General features: G+C 41.8%; 1 protein-coding gene across 4 annotated transcripts in view; it reads right to left on the reverse strand.

The window, feature by feature from the left end:
* Positions 1-362: 362 nt before the first annotated feature.
* foxj3 (forkhead box J3) overlaps positions 363-26,709 on the reverse strand; it is a 96,972-nt gene continuing 70,625 nt past the window's right edge. For 2 of the 4 annotated variants that reach the window (XM_085159249.1, XM_085159248.1), the window contains exons 3-12: positions 23,680-23,754; positions 20,425-20,508; positions 18,813-18,914; positions 14,951-15,079; positions 12,869-13,043; positions 10,549-11,052; positions 9,102-9,203; positions 8,357-8,548; positions 6,440-6,541; positions 363-6,296 (exon numbers count right to left, since the gene is read on the reverse strand). In XM_085159249.1, the coding sequence (XP_085015375.1) occupies positions 6,184-6,296; positions 6,440-6,541; positions 8,357-8,548; positions 9,102-9,203; positions 10,549-11,052; positions 12,869-13,043; positions 14,951-15,079; positions 18,813-18,914; positions 20,425-20,508; positions 23,680-23,754 (1,578 nt within the window). In that variant the 3' untranslated portion in view covers positions 363-6,183. The other 2 variants (XM_085159250.1, XM_085159251.1) reach the window with 2 other exon arrangements.

The raw sequence follows: 26,709 nt of genomic DNA on the forward strand, positions 1-26,709 counted from the left end.
ACATAAAATGACGATAGTTCAGCTCTCATGATGCACTGAGTGTTTCTTCCTGTTAAAGGGGAGTTTTTTTTCTTCCCATTGTCACCATTTGGTCAAATGGGCTTACTGATGTTGTCAATTGGCGCTATATAATTGAAACTGACTTGAACTTGTATCACTTGGGACACAAGTGATACAAGTTGCTCAAATTTGTTTTACTTACATAATAATTATGTAAGTAAAACAAATGTCTTCAGATTATTTATTGTAAATAAAAAGAACTCATCTCCTACGGGCTTTAAGATTTCAGAAAAAGCTCAAACAGCACATTATTCCACAGTGAAGTTACCATATTTTATTTCTTTAAGTGCCATTCATGCATATTGGGGAAGGGGGTGGGGGTGGGCGGTGGTATCGACAATTCTAATAACACTTGAGTTATTTTACAGCACTAAACGAATACAAAGAGTAGCTGTGTCACCTCATCGGACAACAAAAGTAATAAACCGTGCAATAAACAAAAACAAAGACAAATATAGGAGAGAAAAAAATTACAAGAAATGACAGAGACAAAATCAAAAAAACAGAAAAATAAAAACACAAACCAAATATATATTATCAACACTGAAACACTGAATGTAGAACCATAGTACAAGTAAAAGGTAGTGTCACACAAAAAGCCAACGCATTTTTTTTTATCACATATATACAATATAGATATATACATACTGTCACCCTCTGATTGGACAATAACAAAATACTCTATTCTTCTCCCTTCCTCATTCATGGATAAGACCCACCCTCTGCCTTGATACCCCACCCCCAAGAGGGGGGAAAAAAACAAAAAGGGAAGGGGGGGATGATTGAAGACATATATGTACAAGCACAACAACACCAGCACTGAATAAAACAGGCCCCAATCAGCAGTAGATGTTGGCAGTTCTCTCCCATTTTGTAACAAGACTTTTTTTCCCCATTATCTTTCCCCCCCAATAATAATAATAATAATAATAATAATAATCTCTCTGGCAGGTACATGTCCAGCGGTATTTAAAAACTTAAATCATCATCTTGGGAAAAAAAAAAAAAATAGAACTTAAACTCCCACAAGCGAACACACTCACTCAGACATAATGTAAAACTGATTGTGATCCAGTCATTGTCAAAACCGTTTTCTTTTCCCTTTCATCCGCTCGATCAAATCTTCTGCTTTTCCTGTTGGATGATGTGCTTTTATAGTACTATACGTGTTCACCGTCTTCGCCTGGAAGAAACGAAACACTCCATTTTCACTCCAACCAACTGGATGTTCTCCATTTCAGGTCCTTAAGATCATCAAAGAACAAACACGATTCTCCTTTTTGTTTTTATTTTGTTGCTGCTGTCTTCGGTTGCAGTCCTTTGGCCCACACTCACCCAAAAGAGTCATGAACTGGTTAACTCAGGTGGCTTAAGTGTCCTGTCTGAGTCTTAATTTTGAAAATTCCCGGCAGTTGAATAAAGTGATCCTCCACAATCAGCAGACATTTGATAAACAAAGGGAGAAAAGGAACATGGCAAGAATGATCCAAAAGTATACAGGTGTGTGACTGGCAGGGGAAAAAAACAAAACAAAACAAAATAATAGCTGAAATTTAAAAAAAAAAAAAACCAACAATTTAAAATAAAAATTAATGGCAGTATTATTAGTTCAAAGAAAAGAACTCAAGTTCTTCTGCACAGTGCAGCTCTGGTCAGTTTAATAGAAGGTCTACAGTATAAAACCAGGCTGGTAATAGATCCAAAAAACTAAACAAAAACACACCTACATATTCAGAAGCATGGCTTTCCACCATCCAATTTGGGGGAAAAAAAGAAAAGAAAAAAAGAGAGACTTGAAAGTGCCTTTTTACACAATAAGAAAAAACATTTCGCAATATCATAAAATCATAAAAAAGAATCCATGATTGTCTTCCAAGTATAAAATCAAAACTATGCCTACTACTGCAGTCTTTGTTGCTAAACTGTCTTGAAGAAATTGTTTGAAATTCTGGGATAGTTTGACATCTCTTCCACTTTCTAGCTGGGTTTGATGAGAATATTACAGGTCCATATGGTAAATATGATGCCAGAGTGCAGGATTTATACGGTGGCCCTGAGAGGTCAAACACACTGCAACTTAAGAAAACCGGCACAAAAAAAATCTTGAAATCTCAAAACACAGCGCAAATGCTTTTAGGGAGAAAATAATGTGAAGGATCAGCTGCAGAAGTGACAGAAACCAAAACAGGCCGAATGCACCGAGACGTGTTTAAAAGCAGAGGATTCATCAGTGTTGTGAGGGAGAAAAGGATGCAGCTAATGTGTCACGTGACTCATTATAGGATTCTCTTCCAAAGGCCTTTTGTGTCAGAAGGCCTTCCTCCTTGAGTCTGGTTCAGCTGGAGGTTACTTCCTGTTAAAAGGGAGTTTTGCCTTCCCAATGTTCCCAGGTCATTGCACATAGAGGGGGTTGTATGATTGTTGGGGTCTTAACCTATATTATTGTAGGGTCTTTACCTTACAATATAAAGCACCTTAAGGCGACTGTTGTCGTGTGGCGCATTATATATATAAAACTGATGTGAATTCAATTAATATTGTAGATACACGTTTACTCTTAGCCGTCTGTCAGCTTGTCACTGCTGCAGCTGTTCCATCACATTACTATGTCCCAAAAACACTTCCACTGCGTTTTGTGAGTTGTTTTTTTTTTGTAATCTTTTGTGGCATTTTTCTATTATAGTTGTGTTTTGTGTGCTTTAGCAGTGTTTTTCTATTTGCTGGCATTTCTAAAATTGCAGTGCCTTTGACCACAGCAAACTACGAAAAAAAAAAAATAGTGCAACAAATCTTTCATTAGCAATGAATGATGTCGCAAAACCCAGAAGGAGACAGAAAGTTGTGAAATGTTTCTAAAAAAGGTGTTGGACAAGAAGTAACAAAATTTATTTTGGTGCAAAACAACTGTAATAATTATCTGAACTCCATAAACTGGGAATATGTACAAAAATGCAAAGATATTGTGTTAACTACCAGCATTTCTGTGTCTCGGTAGCTTCATATTTACCATATTTAATTAAGGTTGGCATCAATTTCAACCTCCCAAAATATAGTGTCATAGATGTAGAGAAGACAAAAATAATCCTGTTCATTGTTTCTAGATGTCAGGAAGACTAAAAGTGAAATGATGGATAGGTGAATGAATGACTGAACTAATAAGAATGATTACTCAATCCACACGGTTCTTTGCAGCTTCAATCAGATGAGTAAACAAAAAGTGTGCAAAGGACTTGGAAAAAAAAACAAACAAAAAAAAACATAGTGTCTCTAAAGTTCAGCGCCTGTCTGATTAAGGAGCCACTTGTTACAGGACACAGTGGACAGGTTTCCAGAACCACCGATTTCCCTGTTCTGTGCTTCAGAAACCCTTTTCCAAGAAAAAGTCTAAGTCAAATCTAGTCTTTAAGCACTGTGTGCATCTGCTTTGTGCTCATAGATAGCATAGAGATGATTGCAGTAATCAATCATAGCCCTAAAATTACAATAAAACCAAACACACACACACACACACACACACACACACATACACACAACCAACACACATATATACTGTACGTCCTGTATGAGTCACATTTCTCATTCGGTTATGATTGTATAGTAGCAAAATCTCTATTAAAAAAACCTGTGGGCAGTTTAAAGAAAAAAATGAATATCATCCCAAAAAAATTAAACATCAGAAGTGACAATGAAGAAGGAAAAAAAAAAGAAAAGAAAATGCCATGTCTGCTCTGCTGATCAGATTTGTTTCTCTTTGAGAAGGCAGTGTTACGTTTCAATTGTTTGTTTTTCAAAATACAATTTACTTTAATAACCTGTTTCAAGTCAGCAAGAATTGAAACCGTTACCATCCTAATGGCATTTGGATAGTAACGGTTTACTTGTTACTACAGCAAAACATTTAATCTATGGTTTGGACTAATTCTTTAATTTAGGAAATATGCTTATTGCCAGAATTAGACTCTTATGTGTGTGCAGTAAATATGAGCCCACTTCCAGCAGCTTAAGATTAAGGTGCCAGTTACACAAGCTTACAGACCAGTTAACAACCCCATAGAAACCACTGGTCACTATGGAAAAATGTGCATTCCACAACCAGTTGGTGAGTAATTTCTCGAGGTTGTTGGCTGTCGCCTGGTGAAACCAGTTGCAAAGAGGGTGCTCCGCCAAAAACCACGAAAAAGCATTGCTGTGGTTGTTATCAGATTGGCGTGGTCGCCCGTAGTTTGCATGGAAGACGCCAACAAACAAGTTGAGAGCCTTTGCGGTATCTGTGAACACTCAAACCTTGTGCCTTACAGGCCCAACAAACATATTTCAAAAGACTTTTACTATGAAAGCAAATGGTCTCCATTTCTGTTTTCCATCGCACACTTAGTGAGTACTTGGCGTCTTCCGTGCAAACAGCAGGCGATCATGGCTGGTGATGAAAGCAATCACAAGCAGGTTTTCTGCACAGCACAGCATTCATATTTGTGGCTGATTTCACCTAGCAAAAATGTATTTTTCCTTAGTGACTGGTGGTTACCAGGGAGTTTCCGACCGGTCTTTAGGCCTGTGCGACTGCTGCCCAGCTCTCTCCAAAAGAAAAAAACTGATCTGCCATTATCAGGTCATAACCCTCGATCACAACCTGCTAAGAGAGAAAAAACTCACACTCAATCTGAGCAAATAGCAAAAATTTCAAGGTAATAAAGTGATGATGATAGCGCGTTAATCAGCGACCGTCTTAGTACCTTTGAAACTGGACTAATGTTTTCCTTGTATTCCCTTGCACTCAACAATGCACTCAATTAATTCTCAGGAAGAAAATTAACAATTAAATCCTCCACAGTAGAAGTGTTTCGTTTAAAGACTTCAGCTTATGTCTTGTTTACAAAATACAACTAATGGACATTTCAGCCCCCCCCCATGTTTTTTTTTTCTTTTTAACTGAACAGGACACTTTAGAGTTCACACATCTTAAACATCACTGTATGCAGCTCCTTGTTGTCTGACCAACATGCAAATATTGTTACCGTTAATGTTCAGTAATAAGTTGGCCTGAAAGCTGCTGTTCAAACTTTAAGCCTAAAACTTGTTTAATGAGAATTGAAGAGCCAAATATGAACACACATGATGCAAACGGAGAGCTTAAATCAACTCTGGGCTGAATGAATTTTAAAATGACTAATATCTGACTTCTCTCTGCTATCATCTTCCACTCATTCATTCATCTTGAAGTGCTTGGGACAGAGAAATAAAGAAAGACAGTTGCTGTACTCCCATAACTCGTCTAATGCAGTGAGACTGATCACATTGGCTGGCTTTAAAAAAACAAAACAAACAAACAAAAACATTAAAAAAAGAAAATAAATCACGACACTTTCTGTGATCTCCCTCTTGTTTTCTATTGTGGTTTGTTTAACATCAAGCCTGGTTACACATTTTAAACCCTGTGTTTGTTTGTTTTTTGTAAACCTATCTTTAACCACTGATTCAGCCACAGCGGGACAACTTTCTCCGAAAAGTGACCAACAAACACCATGACATCACTCACAGCGACGGCTTGTGTTTCATTTTAAAAAAAAAAGAAAAGGAGAAGAAGAAAATAACAATTTAAAAAGAAAAAATAAAGAGAGAAACTCATCCAAGAGGCAGCTGAGGCCAAGGTCAACACGAGAAGAATTACAAGCTGAACACGCCGCTCAAATCACATAACGGTTACGGAGCAGGAGGCTGGAGGAGGGGAGGAGGGAGGGGGGAGGGGGCTCGGACTTTGGAAGGCCGCTCGCTAGGGACGGGGAGAGGGCTGGCTGAGGAGCACGTGGTTCAGACGTGAATGTGTTCAACTTGCTTCTACACAAGTTTGTAAGCAATCACTTTAAAATGTCCGACTAAATATGATTGTCTTCAAAGTAACATTTTCTAGTTATGTTTTGCTTTTATTTTTTTGTTTTTGTTTTGTTTTTGTTTTAAACTGTCAGGACTCTGAAGTCTGAATTCTGCGTCTCTCCACCAAAGCTTCTCAAATGTTCTTCTGCAGTCCACCCACATTGGCCTCCTCCACCTGCGGCCTTTTCAGCTCAGCCTGGCTTCCATCTCCTCCCTTCGCTCCTGTGTATTTGCGAGAAGCAGTTTTAGCAGCTAGACAATGGAGTCCCAATCAAAATCATCCTGGATATCGTCAGCTTGCATGCGATGCATCTGGAAGTTTCTGGCAGGTATCATGTGCTGCTGGTTCATCTGTGCATGGTGTCCTGGAGAGCAAGAGCAGAGGAAGTGTTTGTTTGTGCTTAAAAAACAAAAAAGAAACAAACAAAACCCAAAACATTCAAACTGAGGTAAGAAAACTGTTATGAAGAATAATTTCATCCATGCTTCTGCTGTGTCTATATGTCACCTGTCATAGTGGGTCCTGCACTGCTCATGGGGGGCATGTGGGGATATGCTGGAGGAACCATCATGGACATACTTTGTCTGGAGTCCATGTACAGGTTTCCTGCTGAGAAAAATGAAAACTTTATTTAAAAGATCTTTTAAACCAGATGGAAAACACCTTTGCTGACAAATAACCTTTGTTTTATCTTCTTATCTGTTCAGGCCACTAAAATTAGTCATATAAAATAAGGAGAGAATGAACACTGAGTGGACACAGGCACCAAAATGTGCATGTTTGCCACTCTGGACCTATTATTTTGAAAATCCTCAGTAGCCACTTTCAAAATGTTCCAGTTTGGCCACCATTTCCATTTTAGGAAACAGTCATTTTACCACAAAATTTAAATTGTGGGTAAATTTCAGGAACTTTGACAATAAATAATTAAAATTTACAACTTAAAACTTTATCAGAGCTTCTTTGTTTCAAGTAAAACTACATCTTAAACTACACAGAATTGTGCAGGTAGGTTGAGGACTTACTGTTTTACTCCTCTGATAGCACTATTCAGTCATACAGTCATCTGCTTGATTTTCCTGAGTGTTTCCTACTCTATTCTTTAGGTCACTTCCTCCTTCCCAATACTCCAATCATTTTCTTTTCTGCGCTCCTTGAACCAATTAGTTGGTTCAAAATTCATTCAGTTTTTTTTTTTATAGAGTGCCTAAAGGCACTTTATATTGTAAGATAAAGTCCATACAATAGAAGACCAAAAGCCCAAACAATTGAATGACCCTCTTTGAGCAAGCACTTGACGATAGTGGGAAGAAAGAACTCCCATTTAACAGGAAGAAACAGGGAAAGACAGCCATCTGCTGCCATCCACCAGTTAAATCTCAGTGTTTGTCTGTCATTCTTCCTTTCAGACTCTCTTTCATATTGCCCGCCTCAGCCTGGTCATTCAAAGCCCCATCCAAGCCTCCCATCCCAGTTTCTATCCATGCTGGGACTCAGTTCTGCTCATCGGAGTCTAATGGCCAAATAGCTTATTAATCAAAATGTATATATCTCAATAAATCCTCTTCAATTCTTCCAGACAATCTCTCCTTATTGAACTAGGTCTAGACATTTAGGATTGATCCGGTGCCAATTTATTCCATGCATGAAGACTTCTTCACCCCTGGCTAACCTCGCTCATCCTGGCACAGTGTCTTTTTTTAACAGGCTAACACGGGGAAACATAAGCATTTATCATTAGACCAGCAGCCACTTTAAAATCACCAATTAAACTGACAAGCGTGTCCTCTGACAGGTTCAAACACAGAACCTTCTTACTGTGAGACGTCTGATGCACCACTGTGCTGCCAAGCTGCTTGCTATTATTATTATTATTATTATTGCTATTATTATCATTGTTATTATTATAACTCATGCAACTAAATGTAACTACACTATAAAGTTCATAAGGTTGGGTAGTGTTCGCACTCTCCTAGTTTAGTGCCAGTGTTGGTACTTTTATCCATTTGTGAATTATTTCCTCTCTAATGTCAAGTTATATTTATTACTGGTGTAGAAACCAGTGCTTCATAGCTAACAAATCTATATTTGTCCTTAAAGACAGGCAAACTGTTTGTGAGACTGACTTGGAAGGAGGAAAAATCTTCCAGATAAACAATTGTTAATGTGCAACGGCAAAAAGACCTCCTTATGAAAGCTGATGTTTAAGCAATTAAGCATTCATATACTATATAATGAAATACAAACTAAACTAATCAAGGAAAAGGGTCATTTCATTACACAGATTACTGGATTTCCAAACAAAGCAAACATACAGATTACTCTTTTTGAGTCGATAGTCATTTCAGACCCACAAACATGCACATTTACACGCCAACAATGATCTCTGATTAGGGCTGAAAGGTTAAGAATCAGCTGTTTAACCTGCGTTGAGATGCTGGCTGGGTTTGTTGGTGTGCATAGAGCCATGGCAAACGGGAGGCTGCACTGTCCCCTGTGGCTGGATCACGCCAGTGCGGGCAAAAAACTGGTTGATGGATGAGCAGAGGTCTGCGATTTGGGTGGGTTCCAGAGACCAGTTGTTCAACTCTGCTTGTCTCATGCTCTCTCTCAGTCCTTGGGAAGATAAAACATACATTTTAGCACATGAGAAGCAGGTGGTGCTGGACTTAATTGACTTAAAATAAAATTTTGTGACAATGAAATGTGTGAAACCGCTCCAGTTGACTTTCCACAGAATATAAATTTTAGTAAATGACAAACTAATTTACAAACAAGTAGCAAAAACTTTGCTGCAATATATATTCATTATGTCAGTAACCTTCAGTGGGTGATATTTAAAAACATCCTACCTTGCAATCCTAGACTGTAATTGGATAAACTGACCTGCTGAGCTTGGTGTTTTGGTAATTAAACTTGAAGGCAGTGTTATTTAATTGAAGAGCTCAGTTTAATTAAACTGGTAATCAACTCCACAGAGTCAACATTTGAGCACTCAATCAAAAGCTGGGGCATTACTGTACTGTCAGCTTCTAGCTTTAAATCTTCTGACTGCATACATGTTAGACAGGAGGTAAATCTGACAGCAAAAGCTTTTTATAAATTCTTCACTTATCAAATTTAATAACTGCAAATGGATTGAGATCTACTTGTAGTGACCAAACCGCACCTTGGAAAGGTGAAAGGTCGACATCAGCCCAGTTATAGCTGCTAGCAATACGACAGCTTTCTTTCAGTGCATCCAGATTTGGGTACCAGTCAGACAGTAAACCTGCAACACACACAGCATACTATGTGTAACATTACAAGGTAAGAGATCAAAGTCATGTGATTTTGGTTCCAATGCCAAGTTCACGCCAGGGACAAATACAGTTTCAGTCATAATTGTAGAAGCACTTGCTCTGGCAGAACGTGTCTGCCTCCCCTTCTGGTTCAAATGGAGTTTCCCTCTCACCGAGTAGGGCCATTTGCAACCCATTTAATATGGGCCCATGTGGTATGAGGACTGAAATCTCTCTGTACATGACACATTTCAGTGCTTATCTATTGTAGTTTTATCCAGTTAAGAGGAATTTAAACCTCAAATGTGAGGTAACAGTTACAACTGTACATTTTGGGGACTGAGCCGTTTTCACACATGAACTCTGGACAGTATCGGAAGAACGAGATTTGAGCAGCTGTCTGAGTACACATAAGGAGAGTCTCATTGTTTGGTTTAGGACAGGGTGTGGCCTGGGTAAAGGCTACAGTGAGGGAGCACACATGATGACCCTCTTGCTCAGGATTTTCAGGATAACTACTTGCTCCGGGCTCACAGCGATATTGTAATAGAGAGATAGCAGGTTAAAGATTATTTAATGTCTGGGGTGTAGGTTAAGCTCACAGGGCTGAGCATGTGACCCGTTTGCTAAAAGGTTAATGCAGAAGCCCAGGTTTGAATCTGCCCCGTAGCCATTTATTGCCTTTCTTCCAGTTTTCCTGTTTTCTCTCCACTACGCTCCAAAAATACATACAAAAAAGATCATTTAATGTCTGATCAGACTGCATTGGACATTTGCAGTCTTAAAAGGAGCTCTGTTGGGTAATGTCAAAAAAAGGTTGAAGGGTGCATTGTGTGAAAACAGCTTTTGTCTGGCGATGGAAAGCCATTATTTCCTGACAACAACAATAATGTCTGCACATAAAGGTCAGGTCATTTTAGTCACATTTTTGGTTTTGCTGGCAGTCTTTTTCCGAAAAATTAATAAGAAGTCAATGCCAAATATAAAACCCCTTTTTTGGGCTGTTAAACAGTTCAGTGCTGTGGTGTGGCCACTAGGAGGTGCCAGGTGACTGTACAGGCTGCAGAAATCAGCGGTTTCAGCACTGCTTTGTTCTCAACAGCACAGATAATAAATCAGGAGATGATTTAGTCTTCAGCATCTAAAACAATTTCTCAGTGCTTTATTACAAAAAAAGAAAAAAAGAAAAAAGAGATAAGAAAAGATAAGAAATCCAATTCAGCTGTGAGCACGCCATCTTTGCTTTACATGTGGTTTGCGTGATGGACAGGATGAAGAGTGAACAACACGAGGCGACGCTGGGTCCACAGACAGGTGACAGACAGAGGGCCTTACCTGTGTTGCAGGCCATTTGTTGCTGGGTAGGATGGGGCTGGTGGGAGAGGCTCTGGTGCTGCTGTCCATGTTGAGAAGGGTGCTGGCTGTGCTGTGTGTGTTGAGAGGGGTGTGGCGTGTGTTGCTGCGGGTGCTGGCTGTGGGACTGGTGCTGCGATGGATGCTGCCCGTGCTGGGAGTGCGCAGCATGCTGAGGATGCTGGGAGTGCTGTTGGTGCTGTGGGTGCTGACTGTGTTGGCTGTGCTGGGCGTGTTGGCTGTGTTGGTTGTGAGGGCCCCCGTGCTGCGAGAGGTGCTGCGCATGGGGCGAGCCGTGGCCAGGGTGGGCTTGGGCAGGATGGGACAGGGGAACCTGACCGCTGTTGGTGGAGTGGCTGTTAGGGTGGTTGTTAGACTGGTTGTTTGAGAGGCTGTTCTGAGAGCTAATGGTGCCACTGGGAGAGTGCTGATAGGAGCAGGAGGTGTGGGTCTGCTGGGAGGAATCTGCCGGTATGCCCATCAGACCTGAAAAATAAAACATCAATAAAGTAAAGAATTATTAACACAATTAATTTTTAATTGTATTTACAATAAAACAAGGACAATCAGTGCAGGAACAAGGAAAATTATGAAAAATTATTCAACAATTAACTCAATATAATTTGACTTTTTACTTAGGTACTTGTTTCAGCTTCTCACTTTTGAGGATGTGTTGCTTTTATATGGTTCTCATCACCACGTTTAGATTTTGCACCATTTTCTATTACAGCCAAAAGCAATTTGTAGACATTACCCTGTCCCCTGGGAATCACTAAATCTAAAAATAATGGAAAATTAATTTATAATGAAACTATATTTAGCTGTAGCTCCAGCTGCTACTAATTTCCCAAACAAATGCACTCACATGGTTGCAGGATCGAATGCATTTAAGGCACTTAAGCAGAAATACAAATAAGAGTCGGAAGCCATCACATGTTTAAACATCTACTTCAGGTCATCAGTCTTAGCATCTGACAGTAATGGGACAGGGGCCTCCTGTATTGAGACAGGCCAGCTGCCATTTTATCGTGTCAGGGAATGACTCAGCACCAGTTTTGATTCTAAGGTTCGCTGTCTCGAGTTGCCGTCGACACTCTTCTCCAGCAACGCCGTCTTTGACAGATTCATCGTGCCGCTGCGCAGACATGACTGGAGCATGAGCATCTGCACACCCAACTGCAATCATCTGAGTGCCGGGGAGTGGTCGTAAGAGGCACTGTCCTTCACAGCTTTGGCACAGTAAACCTATTTCACTGGAGTGCTTTTAGAGCTGACTCCAGCCCTGCACCCCCACAATCGGCACGTAACACTCACTGCAGGGGTGACAAAGGTGCATCTCTTATCGGCACAGAAAGCCCATTGTCCAACGAGGGAAATACAGAAAGCAATTAACGCGGCACCAGAATAATAATGCGAGCTCATTACCTATTATCAAAGCCAGTGAATTAGCTCACTGTCTACAGCGGCAGAGTGTGAAATCCTCTAGCTCGATTATTTACGCTTTTTAATTGCTAGAGCTTGTCTGACTAAGAGATTTCACTTTTATGCACATAAAAAAAGGTTACAACTTTCAACTAATGAAACATAGATGATAGATTAAAGGAGAGGAACTCTTTGAAAACATTAGCATGAAATGCATTTGATTTGTGAAAGTAGGTTATACACAGAAAGCTCAGTCGACTTTGCTCATAACTCGCTTGTCAAGTGCTCCATGTTTATCAGTCAATCAGATTACAAGCAAAACTGCTTTTTGTTCTGCAGGGACTCACAGCCCTTTGGAAGGCTGTGCTCCAACACCGTGTATTATATGATACAAATTCCCCATCATTATGACAAATGAACCTCAAATCCAACAGATTTACTGAGGCCTTAAGCTGCCTGCAACCTCTTCCACTCATCTGATGAAACATACCCTACGTGAAAAACTTGACATGTGACAAGATGCAGACAGCATTTGTCTAACGTGAAGAAACGTGTGGAGAATTAAGCCTGCGTCGGTTAATGAAATACACAGACTCTCAGACTCTGCTTTTGTATATTAAATGAGGTGGTTTTTACATTTTCCCTGGCAGAAGATTGTGAAAATACTCAGTATAGATTTCCACTATAGGCTCGTCAGCCTGTTTGAAAACCTGCTCAATTCTTTGTAAACCTCATTAGTGCCTAAAGACTCTCTATAGCCCCAGCTGTTAAGAACAAACCCGCATTAGGAAAATCGTTCTGAGAATCATCCTGTTCCTTGATGATTGAAGCTTAGGCCCTCTATTAGGTTTCCACTTGATGCTCCCGTGAGCCCACTTACCTTGTTGGCTGAAGGACTGCTCAAAAACAGACTTGTAAAGGCTGCGGAAGGAGGCACTGAGATCTTCAAATTCTGAGAACAAGAGCTGCTTGTCCCTGTCTGGCATGTTATACTGGGACTGGGGAGGCTGCTGGAGGCTCATAGACTGGGACACAGGCTCTGGGTGACTGGTCACCTGGACAAATGAACAGAGTAACGACAGCAAAGAGTTACAAAAGTGACCAACACTTTGTTTGATGTTTCACTGGTTAAGGTATAAGCTACAGGGATTACTGTAGAGGAGCACCTGTACTTTTCAAAGATACCCACACCATGCTCACCTTATCAAGGAACCGCATCAAATATAAAGCAGTTCTCAAACACATGCATGGTTTAATTGTTCTGAGGAGTGACGGCTACAATGTCTATTTCCGCCTGAAAGGGTGTCAGTCATGTTACATATAAAGAACAATTACGCGAAGCACAACAATCTAGGTCAGTGCTTACCGCCTTGGCTCACACAACATTAAGAGAGCAACTCGAATGGACACAAAGCCAATACTCAGGTGGCTAAGCAAAATGTATTTAAAACAAAATCAATAGCAATACCTTGTACAAATAAGCAGCCATTTTACCCATGTATTTGTGTGGGCAGTCAATGTTATGCACTGCCCCTGGGTGTGAGACGGCAAGCAGCGTCCCCTCCAGCTAAGAATTTATCTATGAGATTCACCACAGCAAGTGCAGCAACACAAAACCATGGTTATTTCACAAAGTAGGACCTGACCTGTTACCACTGTGGGCTAGCACTACAAGAGAGTTCACGTCCAATTTTTGATCATAACATCTTCCTCTTCCAATATGTGGGCACGCTGCTGAAGCGCATGGCTCACAGACTGGCAAGGCTAAGAGTGAAGAGGTGATAATAAAGCCGGAGTGTTTACTGCGAGCTGCTGCTTTGGCTGTGTGTGAGAGTGAGAGAGAAACAGAGAAGAGAGAGCGAGCACATCCATCAGGCTGAGACGATCGATGCCCAGCGCCTGGAGCACGGAGCGCTCTAGGATGCAGGAGGACCACACCAAAGAGGGGGCATCTCTGGTGGGAGGACATCAGAGGAAGCACTTCTCTTTGTCTGGGTTCCAGGAGCGTGCACATTTTTCTCTGTTTCCCTTAACCCCCTTCCTGATGTTGTACTCCAGCTCATGTCCACCCTGAACCTCGGTCTATTACCGTCTACGGCTGGCTCCTCTGAAGAAAGACTCCAGGGACTTTCTAAGCAGATAAAATATGGGATACAGTACACTTTCTAAGCCTGGCAGTGTTTCATTTTCATTCATTTAGCGACTGTGGCTCTCCTACGGGTTGGAAAAATATGAACACAATGACAATTTATCATTTGGCTGTAAGTGCTTAGTGCTCAAAAAACAACAATTACACCAAATTTATATAAATATCCTGTTACAAATATTCAGTAAGAGCCAGAAACAAACAAAAAAAAAAATCCCACTGTTCTACACTATTGACTCTTTGCAGAACAGCAGGAACAACCTGCCCTGGCACCTTTATTGTTTTTTCTTTGTTCCCATGAACGATGCAGATTAATTGCAGCAAATAAACCCGAGGTCTTTATGGCTCCGCTTAGGTCAACCTCAATAAGACGCGGCCCACGTCAAATCTGTATCAAGCCTGACTGGCTCAGGGAGCGGGTAGCAACCCATTCTTTTGTTGCAGGTGTTTGGTGATCATGTGGTGCTGCATGAACACCACAGAAGAAAAATGCATTTCCTGAGACTGTACAGTGCAGGGAATAAAACTGCTGCTGTATTTTTCCAAAACTCTTTTTTTTTTTAAATACACTGCTGAAGGTGAGGGTGTTTCCTCTTGTTTTATGGCTGTTTGATTCAACCAACCCAGGTCTCATTAACTTTTGATGTTTTATGTTTTTTGTTGGGTTTTTTTAGGAGGTGAGGTAGAGCTTGTCTATCTTTAGCGCCCTTCTAAATTAGTCAATGTGAAAGTTAAACTTTGCAATCAAGAGATTGAGAGTGCTGAATCCATAAAAATGACTACAATTCTCTCAACAACATTCATCCTATTTCTTACCGGTGTATAGCTGTGCACACTGCCCACGCTGTTGAGATTGACGGAGGCCAGACTCTGATCAGACAGGCTGTTGTTAAGGCTGCTTCTTGGACTATCACTCCCTTCCTGGTCTGTGTTGTACAACGCCACCTGAAACGCATACACATGTGCATTAGCCTTGATGTCTTAAAAAAAAAAAGAAAGAAAAAAAACCCCAACCACACAAATAAATGCACTCTTACTATCAGCATTCCTTGAAGAAAATTGGTGTGAAAGGTAATGTTGGTGTGCAGTTTAATGATATTAGAAGTGGGAATGTGAAGCCAGGAGATGTGTGTGTGCTGCATGCACCAGCATGTCATAATTGCAGAATAGTTTTTCGCTTTACTTCGTGCATGTGTGTGTGTGTCAGTGAGAGAGACAGGGTGCTGCTCAACACCCTCCGCAGTCACTAAGGGGTTCCATCTGAATGTGTTAAGGGGTCTGGAGACAGCTGAGACATTCCCATCACTAAAGGTCATGCTACTGGCGATGTCAGCCACATCTGCTCACCAAGCGCAAATCCGTTTGGGACAGCTAACAAAGGATTTCAGTGCAGCCGAGACACTGACCTTTCAATATAGGAGCGAAACTAGCTGAGGCACTTCAGGACGACAATCTTAATTATTGTCTAACAAGGTTTAGTCCTCCCGCCATTCCCCAAATAAAGTGTGCCGTCAGACAATTAAGACAGTAGTAAGAAGAATAATCCAGATAATGAATATAATGACACCCACAGAGACCATCCCATGTGCTGAGTTTTGTTTGGTGAGAAAAGAATGGCAGTAATGTGCTGGTGGTGTTGCAGTGGAAGAAGGCATGGCATTCTTAGATTTGTGTGTGCCTGTCCATGTGTGAGTGCAGCATGGTGGCTTCTGCTCATCACTGCTGCTCAACAGAGTGGGCTCTGTGCTGAGCACAATGAAACAGCAGTTGTAGTAGCCTTCAGGCAGGCAGATTGGCCCGGCTTGTCCAGCACCCTGCCTCTCAGTAGCAGCAGCAATGGACTGAAGCCTCTTGTCTTTCTGTTGAGCCACAGCGTGGCACCACAGCGGCCCCAAGGAGGTGAGGAAATTCAGGCAGCCCTGACCAGTCTTCTCTTCTCTGACTGATTGGCTGGCTGGCTGACTAATATGTTGGTGCGAATCCAGAGCACAGAGCAAGAGCTTCAGATCATATTAAGCCTTTAATATGGAGCTTGGCTTCTGCACTGATAGAATGAGATAGAAATAGTGCAATTTTAAAAAAAAAAAACCCAACACAACTCAACAGCGCAAATGCTGAATCCAGAAAACACTGTTTGAAGAAGAGGGGTGATGCAGAGGAAGAGGACAACAGGGGGGTGGTAAAAGAAGCTCATTAGGCAACTCTAGCCTTCTTCCACTCAGTGTGGGCCTGGCTCCAGCGTTCATTAGCGCAAAAGGGAACTCAATGAGCAGCTAAGACTGAAGGCTTAAGCACGTCTACAAACTCAGCCCTACAATGCTAATCAAAAACAGCGTGCCACAGATATATAAATGTTATGTGTAATGAAGTCATAAAACAAGCTTTTAGCCTTAAGTCTCTCACCACAATCTATTTTTACACCATTCAACCATAAAGTGTGATGATTTCAAAAACCTCACTGCTCTGTGGTTTACCCAGAACCCCCATCCCCACCCAACACCAAGTCCTCTGAGTGAAGACGCCTACTCAAACACGCACCGTCGCAGGCTAACACCCAGTCGCGTCTCACCCACATACATAGAAGCATGTAACATATAATAGACATGCATTGCTACAGCAACGGACGTGCACAAAGGTAGAACAACACACATAAACACACAGAGGCCGAGGCAAGCGTGTTCATACAGGCAGGAGCAGCGCCACAGTAAAAACTGTGTACGGCTAGCAGGCAAGCGAGTCAGAGTTCTATTCTTAGCAGTGAATTAAGTAAAAAGCCAGAGGTGTCTTTTACATGGGGGCCTAATCTGGTGCATGAGACATGGATTATGAAATCAAAGCCCAGGTGTCTCCAACAATGCCAGCCAATGTTCGGCACAATCCCCGCATGCATGATCGCACAGACACAAGGTGACAGTGGAAGAGACACAAAAAGGGTATGAGATGCATGAAGGAGATGAGAGGAGAAGAATAACTATTCATTAGCAAGCATATTTCCAACAATCTGTTCCTGCCCCCTCTCAATCATCCACACATTAGTGCCAAAGTTTTGTCACTTTAATGCCAGTGTTTAGGATAATCTCAGAACACAATCTTTGGTGGGGGGCAAAGAAAAGTCACCAAAGTGAGAGAGGGAGAGGGAGTACAATCGTGTGAGGAATGCTAGACAGAAGATTCTTGCTGGTTCAGTAGTCGTCCTGCCAGCTTTTCCCATTGGTCTATGCGAGAAGGCGGGAATATGAGGGAGAGAGACTAGAATAGAAAGAGAGAGAGAGGAGAAAAAAAAACAGAGAGGGAATTCCTGTGGCTTGGCATGCTGCACCGAAAGAGGCGTGGCCTGTTGTGTGTTTACAGTGTAAGACAGTGAGAAACAAGCTCTCTCTGAGGACATCAGACCTCAGATCTGTTGCTATTCCACTTTGTCTTCTGCTCGCTTTATTGCCATAACACTTTTTGTCACAATCAAATGAACAAAAGAAGACAAAACTGGCTTGAAATTGCTCAGCTGATGGGTTTTTTTGGGTGTCATTTTTATGCATGTCGGTTATTACTCGTCTAAGTTATTTGGCTGGAGGTATTCAATGGCAGGGATCCAGACTTAACTGTCAGCTCTTAACATTAGGGCCTTATTATGCAGCGGCTGGTGGTGGAGATCGGTGGAAAGTGCTTGTCTGTAGTACTCAAACAGGAAAAGGGTCATCTGTCTCCACACTTTGGCCAATGAATCTGTCTGCTACAGAAACAGCCCCTAGGTAGTTGTCACCGACATGCTCCACAAAACAAGTAGAAACGCTTTGTAACATAAATGTGCATGCATAAAAATTATAACACACGCAGAAATATGCTCAGACTTTTGCCTTTAACTTGAAACTTAAGAGCCTCTGTCATATAAGCACTAACTCATCTTTTCTGTGAACACCCCTGTTCATGTTAAACCATATTTTTTTGTAATGCTTGCAGGAAATGAATAAGCGACTCTTGTAGGCTTTTTAAAAGTACTCCTGAGAGCTGCCCCCACTGGGCTCAGAGGATGAGAGCTTAAGGTTAAAAAGCCTATTTAAATTTCAGAGTGAGCAGCACACTCAGAGCTAACAGCTAGCAGTCCCTGTAGCTTTGCTCTATGATGTACAAGTGTTTCCATGTTTTCACAGATGCTTAAAAAAAGAAAAGAAAAGAAAAGCCACGGAGAGCAGACAGAGCCAGCAGCCGGGGTGGTCACCTGTAGAGTGGTCACTCGGTGAGAAAACAACTTTTCGGTTGTCAACCTGCACTACAGGTGTGAATACAGAAACCCCAAACAGCATGTGGAGTATTCTGTTTCCAAATGTGCACAAGACTGTGTGCAGTCTATCAGGTTGCAAAGGCAAGCACCAGTGTGAGCATCATATTTCTGCACTAAAGATAACAAGAGCCTGCTGCCTGTTGTTGTAGAGGAAAAAGGTACAGCAGGGCACATAGTTGTGTATTTTGGTGTGGGTTGTGATGAAGAGAAGCTTTAGGCACATGAGCATATGCTCGTGTGAAAGTGTGTGTGTGCGCGCCTGCATCTCCCCTTCACAAAAGTGCTCCTGTGTCTGTGGGGAATAGTGCTGTAGGTGGTTGGAGAAGTGGGTGGGGTCAGGGTGCAGCCGTGTAGCCAGGTGTGTGTTGGAGCTGGAGGCTGGATTGCTGGCTGTAGTACCTTGTTAGTCACAGTGTTGATTGCCAGCGTTGGAGAGGCACTTCCAGAGATCATACACTCCATCCCCAAAGACTCTGACTCTAGGCTGTACGGCGTGGAAGCCTGTGGGGGTTGGGGGCAGGGAGTGGAGGCAGAACAAAAAAGAAGTCAACGTAATCCAATTATTAAACACACGAGATCCCACTACTGCAGGAGCAACCTGTATTAAAGCTGGTAACAAATTTCATGCTGCTATCACATTCATATCCATTTGCAAGATCTGAAAACAAAAACCAAACAGAGCTGCTTCTATGATACATCAGAGACACAACTTGATTTAGGACTAGAAAAAAAAAAACTAAAAAGAAAATAGGTGTGAAACCCCAAACCCTGCCGTCACCTCCCACCCAAACACATACCATATTGATGCACACATGCAACCCCTTGTCTTGCAGTATAGGTACACTGTTGTGAGAGATAACTCTGCTGTGGCTGTCTCCCAAAACTGCTTACTGTAAGAGGAAAGGCTGCAAATTCATGCTAAACATAAATGAGATTTCACAAACTCTCAATTTCACTGTGTGAGACCCTTCAAGGAAGCCTTTGTAGACAGGCAGGGTCTGAGGGGGGAGGGGGGGGCAGTTTACGTGTCGTACAGAAAACAGAGTCCTCTTCGCTTTGTGCGTGCTTTTGTGTCACACTCAAAAAACAAAGGTACTAAAAACACTAAAAACAAGGCACGCTTTGTGTACCTAAGATCACACACCTGCAATACCACAGTTTGTTGAATGAATCTGATAGTATTTGGATGCCGTGAGGCAACTACATAAACAGCATTTTAAGCTTAATGGAGTCTATGTGCTTGTGTATGTGTCTGGTAGAGACAATAGTGTGTGTGTGTGTGTGTGTGTGTGTGTGTGTGTGTGTGTGTGTGTGTGTGTGTGTGTGTGTGTGTGTGTGTGTGTGTGTGTGTGGCGTGTGCATATGAGTCTCCCTTGCCAGCTTGGGGAATTTCTCTTCATCGTAGCCTCTGGTCAGCCACATTGTGGAGAAGGAAGAGACGAGAGCCCCCTGTGTTGGGATGCCCAAGGGCCAGGTCAATCTGAGCAGCTCAGTAAAAACCTGTACAGCCGTACGTTAACGGGCGGATGAAGCTCATGCATAATTAAAGACAAAAGCTCCCGCTCAGAATAGCCGCTGCACACAGTTCTGCATTAATTGATGTTTGTTAAAAAAAGTGAGTGCAAAATGTAATGTATGTAATGGTTGCCTGAGGCATAGTTTATTAATAAGGAGCCCACTTCATGACAGGCTAGCGAAGCAGCATGAAGAGGTAGTTACATAAAGTCTGGATATGAACTCCTACTGAGTCTGTGTGTGTGTGTGTGTGTGCACGTCTGCAAGTGCTAGAGAAAGAGTGAAGGGAAAGTGGGAGAGAAAGAAGGGCAAAAGGAAAACAACACTGAGGCAGATGCAAGGTAAAGACACAAAAAAAATATACTGAACCACACAGATATTAACGCTTTAACAAGAATGAAGGAGGAGAAGGGTGTATATGTGTGTGTGTGTATCTATCTATCTATATAAATGCATATTCTTGCAGAGAATGTTAAGTTTCTCCTATCAGACTCACCCGCTCTCCAGACCGCGGCCTCTTCTTTGGCCGTGTAGGCAAAGCATCCTCTTTTGGGTTGGTATCGATGGCCCAGTAAGAGCCCTGCAGACAGAAGAAAAGCCCGTGAGCTGGTAAAACAGACTGCTTTCTCACATGATACCCCAGAAATTCCCATGCATTCATTGCTGAATGGTTACAGAGCATGCAACTTTGATGGTTTGAGTATGGCTTGGGACTCTTGTCACACATCACCCCAGAATTTCATGTCATTCCCATCTTTACAGCTCACCTCTTAAATGTCAAATATTCATTAAAGTCAGGAAAAAAGTCAGATTAAAAATGGAAAAAAAGGAAAACAAACAAACGAAAGAAAAAACAAATCAGGATTAAGACATTTCCACTCTGATATCACAAACATTTTTGGCACTGAAATATACCAGCATATTCAGAACTCTTGGGCCTCATACGCTCTGTTAAAATCTGTCCTATCAGCCCGAGCCTTTATTTGAGTTGATAGCTATGTGTTAAGAGTTTGAGTGGTGTGTGGGTGGGCTTTGTTAGCAAGAAAGCCTTGGCTTTTCCTCCTCTGAGGCTGCTCCTCAATGAGAGGCTGGTGAGGGCAGCTGTTGGTGGTGAAATGCTAAGCCTTTCCTGAAGCTGTACTTCCTCAGCCTCAGGTAGTGAAGTCAGAGCGCTGCTGCCAAGGATGAAGGATCCTGCCTCAGCCCGGGAATGGAGGCAGCGCTAGCCCTGCCGTGTTGCTTTCTTCTAAGGTCTACAAAAGGCTAATCGAGGAGAGAACAGTTGGGGCTGGCTCTGGGGCTGCAGCTCGTAATTCCACAACCAGGATGCATTATTTATCTTTGCATTCGCCCCATTTAATTTATTTTTCAATGGTGTGCCTCCTCGAAGCCAACAGCAACGCTGCTTGCAGTTGTTAAAAATGAGATTTTTACCCTAAGGCCCCGCGAGTTCTGAATTTGTTTTTAATATTTCATATGACCCCCGATAAAATCTCAATTGTCAAGAGAAAGTGAGATCAGGACCTTTAAAATTACTTCCTTAGCAGAGAGAATAATTGATATTTCTATAAGAAATTCTCTAAACAACAGGAGAGGCCATGGAACAACTGTATTTCAAGTATCTATACAATAATGCAGCATACAAAATAGCCTGCTCTTGTTAAATTGAGCAAATCTGCCATTTTTGCATAAATTGCTGCTGCGATTGTTAAAATAAAAATCCAGGCTTGGTCTATATTCATCAGGGGTTAAAATTATAACTCTTCATATGAGTGTGAGGCTTTGGGGTCAATTAGTATTTTCCTGGGGGGGATTCACAGCACAATCAGCACAAGATACAGGCTGCTTTAAAAAAACAAAAAAACAAAAAAACAAAACCCTTGTTATATGCAAAGATGAGAGAGTCTCTAAATGTAACTGCTCTCTTTCTGAGAGCTGAAATGGGCAGGTACAGATGTTTCAAAATTAAGTGTCACACAAAGAAAGCCAAGCTCTGTGGTGATTCTCTTAATTAGGGGGGGAACAACACTTTAAGTTAATCCTCATGGGAGGGGAGTTTTTGCATTTTCCAACACCCACCCCCAGAGACTTGGCAGCAAAAAAAGAAAAAAGCATATAAAGAGTCATTAAATTATTCACAAATATACAGCACAAAAAAAAGAAAGAAAGAAAGAAAAAGAAAAAAATGTAGCAATGCCAAGTGAAGTGTATCCTTGGAGTCTGGGGCAACAACAGAGGAAAGCCACACTATTTCTGCAGCAATAAAACAAAGGCAGCTGTGAAGATTTTTTTCAAGATCCTGATAACACAGGTACACTACCTGTTCTCTTCCCCTCAATGACGCAGCTTATTTTCATACATCACCATAAATTATGTCACCTGCTTCCCCTTTCATATATAAATACAGGAAAGACAAACAAAGAAAGTACAGTGGCGATCCTTGCAACTCCAGGCCGAGACACAAGACCAATTAAAAGGAAGACTACTAACAGCAGCCTTCACAGGCTACATTTCTACCTCTGAGGTAGACACAGTGTGTGTGTGTATGTGCGTGCGCATGTGTGCGCACATGTACAACAACAACAACTGTCATCTCTTACACCATCTCAGAGACAGACACAGAGCGACATGACTCTCCTATCTCATCCAACCAGCAGTTCTCATATTCCTGCCACATTACAATATTGATGCAACATATCAAGAGCGGCTAGCGCCCCTTTGAAGTTGTCTTCGGGGGGGAAGGGAGTGAGGAAAATTCCAAATTAAACATTAAGGATGCGAGCATGTTGGCCATGCATTTGGAATGGGATCCATACAGCAATAGATTATTTTGTATTTAGTGGAGCAGCTCCCAGGAGTGTCAATATCAGAGGATTACAGCAAAACATGAAATTAGCATTCAGTCCCCATCCTCTACACAGCTAGGCGTAGCTCTTCATGCGTGCGTGCGTGTGTGCGTGTGTGTGTAAGTAATTATTTGTGTGGTTCTTTAAGCATATGTACCACATGCTCTGACATTTCCAGGATGATCTAGGTTATACCACATATGGCTACACCTATGCTCACCATCACATACATTTTGGCCTAAAGGCTCGCTATTCATGAACAACAAAGTTTATCAGCAATTACTTCATATCAGGTTGATGTTGCGAGAGATAGATTGTGAAGAGAAGGAAGTTGAAAGTGCGGGTGGTCCTTTTATGAATAAAATGTCAGATTAACCTGGAATAAATCTTTCAGAAAACAAAAGTGAAAGGCAGAGGCCTGATTTAGTTCTTGTTTTTTCTCTCAGTAGGTTCAGCTTCACTTGGATTAAATACTTGATGGATGGCGGATTCTGGGAATGACCTAACTTGTACCCTGTTATGGCCCCATCTCTACCAGTCTGGCTTCTTCTCCTCACCCACATCTGTTGTCTGTGCCAGCACACAAAAAAAGAAGAAGTAGGAAAAAAAAGAAAAGAAAAAACTAGCCTCCCCTTATATTTGAAATGCAGTTATGTGGGGGTGGGAGGTTCATAATAGATTACGAGCATTCCATGCATTTCCAGACTGTCAAGAGTCCTGGCAGGAATTCAAAGTTAATATTTTTCTGCCAGAGATAGCACAATACACAACAGAAAAATGCTGTAATAGTGAGTTCTGCGAACTTAGGGTACTTGCTTAAAATTTTAAATATTGCATTTATTTGGCTTGCAATTACATGCAACCATAGGTGTCTGCAATTACCAGCTGATGTTTTTAAGTCTCACCTTTCCTGGGTCATCTTTGGAGCGAGGCACTTTGAGAAAACACTTGTTCAATGACAGGTTGTGCCGTATTGAGTTCTGTGGGGGGAAGCAGAGAGAGAGAAAAAAATGTGAGGTGAATTAATATATCAAAAATAAAGAAATAAAAAATACAAATAGAAATCAGATCACATTAACAAGTCTGAAATATCTAAATGTGAGCAATATCACTTGTAGCGGCAAAAAGCAACTTGTTGTTATGAACCATTTAGGTTTAGTCACCGCTCCTGCTGCTGTTTCAAAGCCATCAGATCTGGCTCACAACCATGTCTGGATTCATGTGCAGGAGATCAAATTTATGTACAATACCACCAGGACATACCATCTTTCATCACTGTCCAACAAACTGCATTATGGTTGCACAACATATCAAATTCCACCAGCGCCAAAAATAGGAGCCAGAAGGAATCCCACACTGGGATGGTTGCTGATAGCGGTGCCTGATATTAATTAATGCTTCAGCGGGCTCCTGTGGGGGCAGGAAATAAATTATGTAGATCATTCTGAAAGTTAACTCATTACAGTGTTACAAGCTACTCCACAGTGGTGAAGAGGGAGGTTCATCCAGCTGCCTGATAGGGGAGGCGAGGTGGGCTGAAGTAGCCACAAGGGCTAGAGAGCGATGCTCCAGGCCTGGGTTAACCACCAGCAGTAAGGCCCTCACATCCAGCTGGAGCCAAACCAGCTGAGGGCTTATAAGAGCCAATGGATGCACACGTTTCTCCACTCCACTTTATGGAGTGGTATTGACAGATGGTCACACTAAAAAGCTGTAGGATTCTCTGATGAGTTTAGTGGATGCAGGAGATAAGCTGAGAGAGGGGCACAGGCAGAGAGAGAGTGAAAGACCCCTAAATGCAAAAGATAGGAGCTGCTTGTTCAACACCAAAGGCAATTATACCACAGGAGGGATGATAATGGCAGGCTGGTCGTAATGCTGCCAATCCTGCTCGTTAAATAATCCTGAAATGCCCGTACAATTCAGGAGAAGATTAATGCTTTTTTTTGTTTCCTCCAAAATAAAATATACATGGGAAACTGTCAGTGGAGTGAAAATAATTCTGCCCTTGTGTCATCCACAGGCAATGTCCGGACCTAGCCCTTAGGCCAAGTAAAGCTCCTTCATGACTCTGAGCCATGGTCAAACTGTAAACTCTGAGCTGAGCTCTGCTCCCTTTGCACCACTGGCTGGTCCAATATGCCAAGGACCCTGTGGTTAAACATCCCCTAGCCATAGTCAAGGCTCAACACTTTTCTGACCCTACACTGGAGGAATAAATTTCCCACTTAAGTCGGGACAGCAGAGTCAAAGCCCTTACTGTGCCACAGGCTAAATGAGAACTTTCCAGATTACATATTGACACTTAAAGTTATGACTTCTTTCTTTTCTTTTTTAAGTGCTTGTGCTGTAGCACTACACACTGCACTTCAAATTTATGAGGACATACAAATCTTCTGTATTTACAATAAATCTCATTGGACAAATGTGCAGGGTTCTCTCTTAACACAACAGTATTATGATCCTCTTCTCTGCTCCACCTCTGGTCATACGGCGTATTCCAAGCAGTCCTGGTTTCACTAAAATATGCCCAAAAGACTGCTTCGTGTACCCATACTGCTTTTTCTAAAAACGGGGAAGAAAAAGTCTCACTGACAGTATTTGACTGTAACAAACGGAGCATGAGGATGGTCAGGAGAAAATACGATTGCACTGAAGCTATTCTGACACATATTGTCTTTCAGTTCAATACAGCTGAGACAAATTCAAGATGGTGTTCATCTCTGCGAAGAGAAGAGCAATCCTATAGGACAGTGTGTGAAATATGAGTGAGGGTGGAGTATCACCCAAATACCTGAAGGAAAACTGAAACTCTTGAGACAAAAAGCAACAGTACAGAACACAATGGTAATAAGAGACACACATCATTCACAGGCAGGCTGTCCCACACTTGCACGCAACACTGTTGACTGAAAAATTTAAAACAAGAGACTATCAAGTGTAAAAACTGTGTTCTCCCTCCCAAAACAGGCACACAAAAAATAACCATCTAAATCATGAACCTCAGAACCCAAAATCACTCACTGCAGAAGCATATAAAACAGAGAAATCATGAACTGTATACAATGGAATCAGAATATTTGACAAATTTATGGTTTATTAAAATCACTCCATGCCAAAAACTTAAATTTACCGATTCACTGCCCAACATTTTTACTACAGGAAACAAAAGACAATCATTCTGTTCTGCTCTCACACACCAGAATAAATTAATGAAAACCTCTCAAACCGCAGCATCTTGTGGTCACGCCATTATCAGGTCTTCAAAACTACATGCAGAAGCATTCAGGGTTTCACTGTGATCAGACCCATTATGTGGTCTGAGTGAAATCCAGTTGCATGCTACACAAACGTGCACTGATATGATGCTGGAAAAACTAATCTTAAGAATCAGATCTAAAAAGTCACATAGACTTGACCAACTTGCCACGTACCCTGAGCAGTAGTGAGAGCAGCCTGATGGCCAGCAGAGGTTTTACTTAATGACTCATTGCAGCCCAGCTTGTCTGCAGAGCCTCTAAGCAACAGCACCGTTATAAAAGGCCTTGCCCTTTTGGTTGCAATTTGTCGCTTGCCTTTTCATATTTCGACTTTGGTCAGGATGAATAAAACAATGCGCATGCATAGTGGATGGTGACAAACACACAAGTTAGCCAACCCATGCCACTTTAAAACTCCGAGACATGTCCAACAGGGGAGAGTGTGAGCCGGGACGTGTGTGATACACCCTTAAGTACCTAAAACCATTTTTCCTTCACAGCTTCTGTGTTTGCGTGTGTCACTTTGATGCCAAGGAGCCAGAAGCAGTCTCACAGAAAGTTGGCTTTATCCATTAAGGACCTTCTACTGGGCCTAAATCATTGATACAGTCAAGCGTTCAAAGCCTGCTGTTACATCAGAAGTTTAATTTTTAATGAAGTGCTTTAGACACATTT

Source organism: Neolamprologus multifasciatus, chromosome 5 (genome assembly GCF_963576455.1).
Source record: "Neolamprologus multifasciatus chromosome 5, fNeoMul1.2, whole genome shotgun sequence".
Classification (NCBI taxonomy): domain Eukaryota; kingdom Metazoa; phylum Chordata; class Actinopteri; order Cichliformes; family Cichlidae; genus Neolamprologus; species Neolamprologus multifasciatus.